General features: G+C 36.9%; 1 protein-coding gene across 1 annotated transcript; it reads left to right on the forward strand.

The window, feature by feature from the left end:
* The first annotated feature begins 4393 nt into the window (after nucleotides 1-4393).
* On the forward strand, nucleotides 4394-8710 carry NR0B1 (nuclear receptor subfamily 0 group B member 1). Its single transcript, XM_072427833.1, has 2 exons — nucleotides 4394-5138; nucleotides 6842-8710. Exons 1-2 carry the CDS (start codon nucleotides 4529-4531, stop codon nucleotides 7084-7086), a joined length of 855 nt encoding a protein of 284 aa, XP_072283934.1. The 5' UTR covers nucleotides 4394-4528; the 3' UTR covers nucleotides 7087-8710.
* The last annotated feature ends 813 nt before the right edge of the window (nucleotides 8711-9523 follow it).

The raw sequence follows: 9523 nt of genomic DNA on the forward strand, positions 1-9523 counted from the left end.
AGATATAGATGTTTTGTTTTCAGCAATTGGGGAGATAAAGGGGTGCCGGGCATGACACTAGCATGGGGACTGTGCTGAACTGTAAGAAAAGTAGAGATCAATCCCTGTCTTTCATACATTGACAGACCTTCTGCATTTGATTCAGCACAGGTCACAGAGAGTTTGGGCTCTTGGCTTCTGAGAATAGATAGTTGCAGACCCATAATGACATCAAAGGGTCTTAGACAGGGGTAGGCAAACTCTGGCCTTTAGGCCAGATACGGCCTAGCCAGTAGTCTCTTCTGGCCTAAGGCCCCCCTGGTCGATCTGGCCTAATCCCGGCGGCAGGGGTTGGCAACCCGCAGCTCCGGAGCTGCATGTTGCTCTTGAGCCTCCTTGTTATGCCACCCTTCCCTATTTACCCCGGCCGGCGGCTATTTAACACTTCTACCGCCAGGGTAAGGGGACATTCCCTCTCCTCTGTATGCATTGCGGAGGAGAGGGTTTCCTTTCAGGGGTGTTCCCTCTCCTTTGTATGCATTGCGGAGGAGAGGGTTTCCTTTCAGGGGTGTTCCCAGTCAGTAAAAACATGGCGGTTCATTGACAGCCTTGAAATCTTAAACATTTCACATTTTATTTATATGTATATAAAGTTAATATAATTATTATTCATATCTAGTTATTTAGTAACTTAAATAATTTATTCAGTAAGTAAGTGAATAAGTGAATTAAATAAGTGAATATTTATAGTACAACATTTTCTGGAACTTTTTATTAAAGGCAAACACTGTAAACCTTTTATGCACACAGGGATGTACCATACTAGTAATTTGAAAGCTTCATCAGGCACATGGAAACACAAATAGAATCAATACGGGTTTATACTACAATATATTATCGGTTCATTTGGTGTTTGAAACATTCTTGTAATTTTAAAGTATTATCTTTGTGTGGAAAATATTATTTGCATGTGTTTTACAGTTTGGATATTGTAGGTGACCTGTAGTATGCCCTTAATTGAGCAGTTCCCCTTGCCCTCTGGCTAGCACACCTTGCGTCCAATGTCTCTGAAAGGTAAAAACTGTCAAAATAAAATTTATAAAATTAAATTATATGACTGAATATTGTATGTTAGCTCAACAATACTCAAACACATGATACTTTATAATTTAGTGCATTCAGGTGGTACATACCCTACATTGAGAATTACTGTCTGTGCCCTTATTTTAGAGGCCATTGTCTGTGACCACAGGGCAACTTCTCTAACATAGGGTGTCACAGGTCAACCACCCCAAACACAAGACAATCCCTTCAACAAATGGAAATTCTCCCTCAACATGTTAAAAACAGTTTTTTGTTTTTTTTTACTGTAGTTATACTATTTGTCTAAAAATGGTCCTATCTGGTAAATCAACATAGCCAAAGATCTTAAACAGGAAAGAAGCTCTGACAGCATTATTTGCAAGACAGAGGGGCATCTAGCAGCTGAAGTGGCAGAATGAGTACTGTGGCTAACCAGAGGAACAGTTTCTTCACTCAGCTACTCAGCTACAGTACTAGTGGGTAGTTTGTCAGGGGGTAAGTATCTGTTTCGATCAGAGAATACCTAGGGGGGGGGGCTCTACTAGGTGGGGTCTGTAGTGGGGGGGAGTATGTCACTGAATGGGGAGTCTGTACTGGGAAGTGTTGGAAGTCTGCATTGGGGAAATCTGTTACTGAGGGGAGTCTATACTGGGGAGGAATTTTGTAATGGGGGAAGTACTAGTCTTTCTTAAACATGATACCCCTGAGAAACAATATCATTTTAAGGTTTTAGGTAGTCCTTACTAAGACTAACTTTTCAGTAAGAAAAAAAAAGCATCTTAAATTGGTGACCAGTGGAAAGAATGCCGCCTTTCAGAATAGTGGATAAAATATGACTGTTAGACACCTAAAAACATTATAAAAGTAATGCAGTTGGCTCTATCAAGTTTTGTTGGCCCCAGAACTATCCAGTCATCAATTGGGAGGTCAGCCAAAGTTTAAGGAACCCCTACAAAGCTAAGGAGGAAGCCTGTGTTTGAGAATGCATGGCCCTACATGCTATAGGTCTACAGACTGCCTATAAGTCCATTGTCTCTTGTAGTGGGGAGTTGTAGCTTTCCCCCATTCCTTGGACATACTCCAGGCTCCTGTTTAGGGTTGCTTTTTGGATGATCTGACGCTGAAGAGAATGGATAGGAAATACAAAAATTTACATTAAGGTAGTTGTGTTTTCTTCTGCTGATAATGCCTTTTTATTCTATTTATCTAAAAGAATGTTATCTTATGCATAGGTTGTATTGGTTGTATTGGACCTTTGCTAATAGGAATGTATGCATGACCTTTGCTTCTGAAAACACTAGAAGATTAGAACTCTTGTCTAGTTTTTATTTTGTTTTTTTCGGTCTATGCCACAGATGTAGGGATTCATATTTTTTGTTTTGTTTTTATGTCTTTGTAGCTCATCTCTGTGATTCAATTTTCAAGGTTATTCAAAATCTGTATTGTGACCAGAACAGAAGAGGTGAAGGTAAATTTGCCAATAAGGACTCCTGAAACCTCAGAAAACTGACAGAGGTTTTTAACTCTTCCCTACTCCATCCAGAACTAAAAACAGTTGTTATACATACAACTGAAATGTATGAAATGCAATGTATGAAATGGTGTTGAAATGTCACACCATCCATAGACAGAAAGCAGGTGCCAAGAGGCTGAAAAAGTTCAGCAGTGCTGCAAAGCAAGAATATAAGAAAAAATGTTTTATTTTATTAACCATGTATATGGTACACAGTACTTTAGTAAATGTCATTAAGTTAAAAAACAAGCTTGCAGCAATTGAACTTCTCCAGATCAATGTCTCAGAATGCACTGAAGCCAGCTGATCAATCTGACAGCCTATGTATTTGTTGCTGTACAGTTTTTCTTTAAAGATGAACTACTCTACCTGAACCTAACCTCCAGTGATGAAATGTCTCACTCTACATTTTTTCTGCAATAATATAAAAGGACTTCCACATGTGTATGGAAGCTCAGCAATCTCTGCATATGGTGAAATGAACACAGAGAGAAGTATACATCGTTTAATGTATATTGTAACAAAGTTTCAAAGAAACTTTTAAGAATACTAAGAGGAAAAATACTATCTATATGTGATTAAAAAAACAGACTGTTTGCTTGTGTTCATGTTTAACTTACTCCAGACACCATGAACACATTTCTCTAACTCTATTAAGGGAAAAAAATACTTCCACTAATCCCCTTCAATTTCCCTGTACATATGAAGAAATAGTTTATCCCTGGTTCTGCTATATTTCTGGCCCTCCACCATTAAAGAGCAACTAAACTAAAAAATGTAAAATAAGAAAAAAAAAAAAAAATGTGGGTCCTGCATCGTCCCGACATCCGTCTCAGAGCCTGCGCTCCGGGCACCGCCATCTTCTCCTCCTTTTCCGGGTTCTTCATCCTATGTCACCCCACCCAGGCGTGAGATCAGGTGATGTAAGATGAAAAAAATTTGCTGATCTCACTGCGCATGCATGAGATGGGCAAATTTTTCTGTTTGCGCAAAAAGGCTCCTTCTGCACATGTGCAGAAGGAGCACCCAAGAGCCTTCCGGGATGCGTGACGTAAGTATCCTGGGTTTGCGCTTTGCGCTCCTATTCATTCTCATCGCCTAGGCGGTTGAGAATTAGGGGGTGGTGCTGCACCCTTTAAAAAAAAGAATTTTTACCTAACAAACAAGGGTTGATTACCCTTTTATGTAAAGTGAAATTTCTGAGTTTAGTTTGCACCAATTGCAAACTGCACTCTGGTGCACACCAAATTGCTGCAAACTGCACAGGAAGTTAAAAAGTGCTGCATTTGCAGGGCAGTTCTTCCTTCAGAGCAGGAAAAGTAACTGCATGGCAACATGACACTTTGAACAACTGTAGTGCAAACCAACTGCAACTGCGTGCAAATGTGTGCACAAAGTGATCCCAGCCTTTCCCATACATATGAATGGAAACGGTTAGGATCAGGGTTGGGAATGCAGTACACTGCTGTGTTGATTAGCCAGAGAGAACAGGTGCATTAGTAAATGAGAGCCACCACTCTCACTTTTGCATTGCTGGAAGAGTAGAAGAGCAGTGACATGGACAAATAGGAGACAATTGGGTGGGGGGTAATTTGGATGGTATTTTATTTTTTTATTGAGTATTATTAGGAAAATGTGTTGTTGGCAGTTGGAGTTGTCTTTTAATGATTTTAGCTGTAACAGGACAGACATGTGTGCAGATCAGCTCCAAAGCTCCCTCTAGCTCCTACAATATCACTGACAAGGGGTGTGCTTTCTGTAGCTCTCTTTTTCAGCCAGTAATGAGCGTCTGCCCCTTTTGAACTGAATATATTGTCTGAGTGGAAACAAAGGTGTAAATGTAACCTGAAGGGGCAGGCAGAGGAGGATCAGTCAGGATCTGTCTGGCAGAACAAGCTGCAGTAATAAGAGCAGCCATAGCAGCCCAGGAGCTCTCATCCTCTCCTTTCCCCCATGGCTTGCTTAGACAAATGTCATTGTTCTGTAGATAACAGGAGGCATGGGAGCATTTTGTACAACATCCTGAAAAATGAACAGCACATGGATTCACACAACAGCAGCAAAAGAAGGGAAGATCACAGCAGGGTATATGGACAAAGCTGTTCCTGTGGATCACAGAAGAAAGTCACTCTTAAGAGCCCCCAGGTAACCTGCAAGGCAGCATCAGCAGTGCTGGTGAAGACCCTGAGATTTGTAAAAAGTGTGCCATGCTTCCAGGAGCTGCCATTGGAAGACCAGTTACTGCTGGTCAGGAACTGCTGGGCACCCCTGCTTGTACTGGGACTTGCACAAGACAAAGTGGATTTTGAGATAGTGGAAACATCTGAACCCAGCATGTTGCAAAGGATTTTAACTAACAGGCAAGAAAGAAAATTTCCTCATGAGCATCCACAACAAGACTTATTATTCCCAAACAGCCAGCATCAGCAGCAAAACAAACTCTCCCAACTGCCTTCTGCTACAGACATCAGATGGATCAAGGAGTTTTTAGAGAAATGTTGGAGCCTGGCGATTAGCACCAAAGAATATGCCTATCTCAAAGGGATTGTACTGTTTAATCCAGGTACATTGTTGTTTGGATGAATTATATAATATTAAATATATAAATTATTGTTAGAAAGTGTTTATAAATACAGCATCTAGGATGTCACATCTCTGCATGGAACATCATATTGTTTATATTCAAATTCAATGTTATTGCTTTTAAAGTGAATAAACACAAAATAAAAAAGTAGTGACTGATCTTTCAGATTCATTTCATCTAGCTTATGCAATATTTTGGATTGATTAGACCAAAACATTAAAACAATTCAAAACAATTCTATTTACTATATATCTGTTATTAGGCAGAATGTCAGTCGAAAGTTGATTTTGGTTAACTGGTATATTGAAAATTAAAACTACTATTTGAGTTCCTAATGACATTTGAACAGATGTATTGGTATAATGAATTGTTTTTAGATCAAATATAAAACAAGTGAATAGTACATGATAAAATCATCACAAAGATCAGTTTAAATGGATCATAAATACTATAGCAACATTGAAGGAAAATAACATCCAGAAAGTAGCACAGTATTATTTTATATTTACAAATTATATATTTAAATTATATTCACAAATGCAATCACTTAGTTCCATTTATTTTACTTAGGCTAAAATGATTATTATGTATAATAAATAGCTGTTCATGGTCTACAGTACATTACAAAGAATATGAAATTATTCATATCAGTTTTTGTGTACAATCTATTGTCACTCGTTAACAATATATATTCCCTTACAATAGATTCTCTTCAATAGCTTTCTCTTTCTTTCTGTACTATATATATATATATATATATATATATATATATATATAAAGTGCTCAGTGTTAATATATCTAAGTTCTTAGATGCAGAATTTAAAATATAGGTATGCAGCACTGCCATAGAGAGACATTGCTACATATCACATTCACTTTTCTATAAAAGATTACCTTTTTGTAATGTCTTCTATCATGATAAAGCATTACTACATATATGATTAAAAAAAAAATAAATGTACATGTTAAATTAAAAAAAAACATACAATTATAGATATACAGGTGAAAATATATGCCTATATATATATATATATATATATTAATAATATAAAATTGTACATAATATGCACACATTTGAATTTATAGAGAAGTTTGATGTTAGGTTTTAGAGTAAAAGGCTCTGGGTATAAAGCCATTCCTTTTGGAACTTTTCCTTCCTTCTTCTCCACTTTGTCAATGGGAGATAAAGTTTGTGATATTATGAAAAGGTTAACAAAGAACCAAAGACTGGTGTTTTGGAGGTTGTTTTGAAGACCCAATTGAATTTATTCCTATTTAGGTATCATACTACTTTTCAAAGCTTTTCAAACAGTTATGAAATATATCTGGTGTTAGGGGAAAATAATGTGTCTATGTAAAATAATTGTTTGGGGTATAAGAGTTAAAACAAAACCTCTGCAAACAATGTGTGCTCCAAGTGTGCTAGTGCCCAGATTAATGCAAAGTTTTGCCCTGGAACACAGTAAAAAATAATTTACAGTATTCAGCTAGATGAACCATCAAAATCATATTTGCAGTTTGAATTTTATATGACCTTTATATGAATTTTATAGAGCTTTAAATCACTGTTTTTATATCTGCATTGATGTAGCACTCGTTTACATATAAAAAATGTAATTAAAAGCAAAAAAGTGTATTTCATAGCTTTACAAGTTAATAATTTCTCCTATTTTTGCCTACAGATTTACCTGGACTGCACTGTGCTCAGTATATTCAAGGGTTACAACAAGAAGCCCACCAAGCTTTAAATGAGCATGTAAAGATGATCCAGCGATGGGACCACGCTAGATTCGCCAAGCTCATAATAGTGCTCTCCTTGCTGCGGTCCATCAATGTCAATGCCATTTCCGAACTGTTCTTCAGACCGATTATTGGCACTGTGAACATGGATGATATGCTGTTGGAGATGCTAGGAGCAAAGATTTAGCTGCTACCAGCAAATAATGACTGCAGTACAAAAACAAAAATACAGAATAGAATGTGTATATAGATCTAACATGACAAAGGGGCAGATGCACAGTTAGCTGCTCAGCTGCTTGAGTTTTTTTGCCCTGACTTTCAAACTAAGTGGACATTCTGTATACTAATAGCTTTTGTAGTAATTTGCTTGATCTAAGTGGGATCAATTTTTTTTTTAGCTTTTCGTATACCTTTACAGACAAAATAGCACTAACTGATTTACTAAACAAACATCATTATTGGTGTGCAAAAAAGAACCTATAGTACTAGTTTAGGGGCAGCCTGCAAGATTTGCAGATAACTCCACCCTGACTGGTCCATGGGAAGGGACTGGTCTCTTGCCTGAAAGATTGTCATACCCATTTGCCATAGTTTCCCTATAGGCTACCACTAGTGCAGAAAAATGTTTTCCCAGCCAATAGCAGCTTGCATGTTTTTATTAAAATCAATAACAAATACCAAACTTGCATTGATGTAATGGGTACCTTTCTGGAGAGATGCATATTCTTTAGATAAGGACAGAATATAGGATCCTTAAATACATGTTCAGGGTACATACTACAATGGTACATTAACATAGTTGGCACCACTTTGCCAAATTTTAAATGAACCTAATAAATTCAGGAATGTTATGGCAACTTTACTGTGCATTGGTTTCAATTAGATAAATAAGACTGGATCTAACAAGGCAAACTTCAAACTGGAGTAATCCGGAACATGCAGAACATTGACAGTAATAGTAGTAATAATAGTTTTGTAATAGTAATGTAACATTAGCTATTGTAAGATGAAATCCAATTAGTTGCTGGGGGTTACCGAACTTTGGAAATTATTATTATTTTTATAGTTTTACCTAATATGCAAATCAATTGCAAAACTGCTTTTCACGTCAAGTATTTGTTAAAAAAAACAGTGCAGTGCAGTTTATTGCCTTGAGAGATGGGTCATTAGAAAGTATTTTGATGCACAACAGAAAATGGTGCTTCTAAGTTTTGTTCATACCAAAAAAAAGTGCTTGCGTTGGTTGGATTTAAATTTAGACTTAGTGTTTGCATTGTGTGTACTAACTGGGACAATTGGGAATTTGCAAAGATGATTTGCTCCAGCTCCAAGCTAAAGGCTTCATAGATATTTATTCCTTGTATCTATTGAAAATGATCCATTTGAACTTTATTTTATATAACAATGATTATGGTAAATTTTATAACAGAAGACAAGCCATTTGCACTTGTATAAATCAAGAATGCATAAGTTAATGTATACTAGGAACACCTATGTGCATTTAAAAACTACCACAGGGCCTTGTGCATTTACAAATATACTGTTTTGAAATATTGCTAACTGAGAAGTAATGTTTTTTTTTTTCTTAAGATTATAAATTTAATATTTCACTGTTCCTCACTTTCTTTACACCACCTGTTGACTAAGCAGAGGTCTCTCTGGTAATGAAATTACTTATAAGTATCTTGGACACTAAACTCAAAACGTATGAAATTGTTTCAGCTATTGTGGTTTAAAGTATTGTAAAATATTTAACTTATTGTTTTTACAAAGACAATATTTTTTTAATAAATAAATATAAAATTCCAAAACTGGATTGGTCTTATTAATAAATATTGGCTACCAAGTATGTTTTCTTACTTTTAGGCAATGGTCACCTATAAAAGGAGCCTTAAATGTAAGATAGTATACCAAGGACAGATAAAAAAGCAGTTGCCAAACTACAATGTTTCCAATTCTGATAAATGGAAACTAAGGTTTACAACTACCTTATTCTCAGTCTTGCACAGTTCTATGCTCACTGTGTCAGCCCACTGCTTGCACCAGGACTGGATGCTCCTAATAAGAATACTAAGACTGGATGTGAATGTTCTTGTGATGACTTAATTGAAATTCATAGGCCCTGCTACAATAATTTGACTTACCAGCCTGATTGCTCCAAGTTTCTGGCATCAAAGCTGAGCTGTGCATGCTGAGCTTGCCAGGCAAACCTGGAGTCCAGTGCTTATGCCAGGCTGAATGAATTCCCACGTGTCTTTGAAGGAGTTATATAATTATGCCATTGCCAATCAAGATGGCTGAAGATCATCTTCAGCAGGAAGAGAAGAAGAAAAATGGTGGTGCCGTGCGCTGGAACGTTAATAGGTCAGTCACGTGCATTTAGTTCCACTTCAAGGGAGCTTTGTACAGCTTTGTCACATGCTGCTTTGCAGACCATCTCTTGTCTATACTCTTCACTCCACAACCAATTTGTTTAATGACCAGGTCATTGGAATGGAACCCGGTCATTAGGAGAGGAGTATCTGTACTGATCTGCAGATTACTTTAGATTTCTTAGGATATCTGAGGACCTGAATTATGGATAACCATAGTAATGGAAGTTACTAGAACAAAAGATTTTGCAG

The sequence above is a fragment of the Pyxicephalus adspersus genome, chromosome 1 (genome assembly GCF_032062135.1).
Source record: "Pyxicephalus adspersus chromosome 1, UCB_Pads_2.0, whole genome shotgun sequence".
Classification (NCBI taxonomy): domain Eukaryota; kingdom Metazoa; phylum Chordata; class Amphibia; order Anura; family Pyxicephalidae; genus Pyxicephalus; species Pyxicephalus adspersus.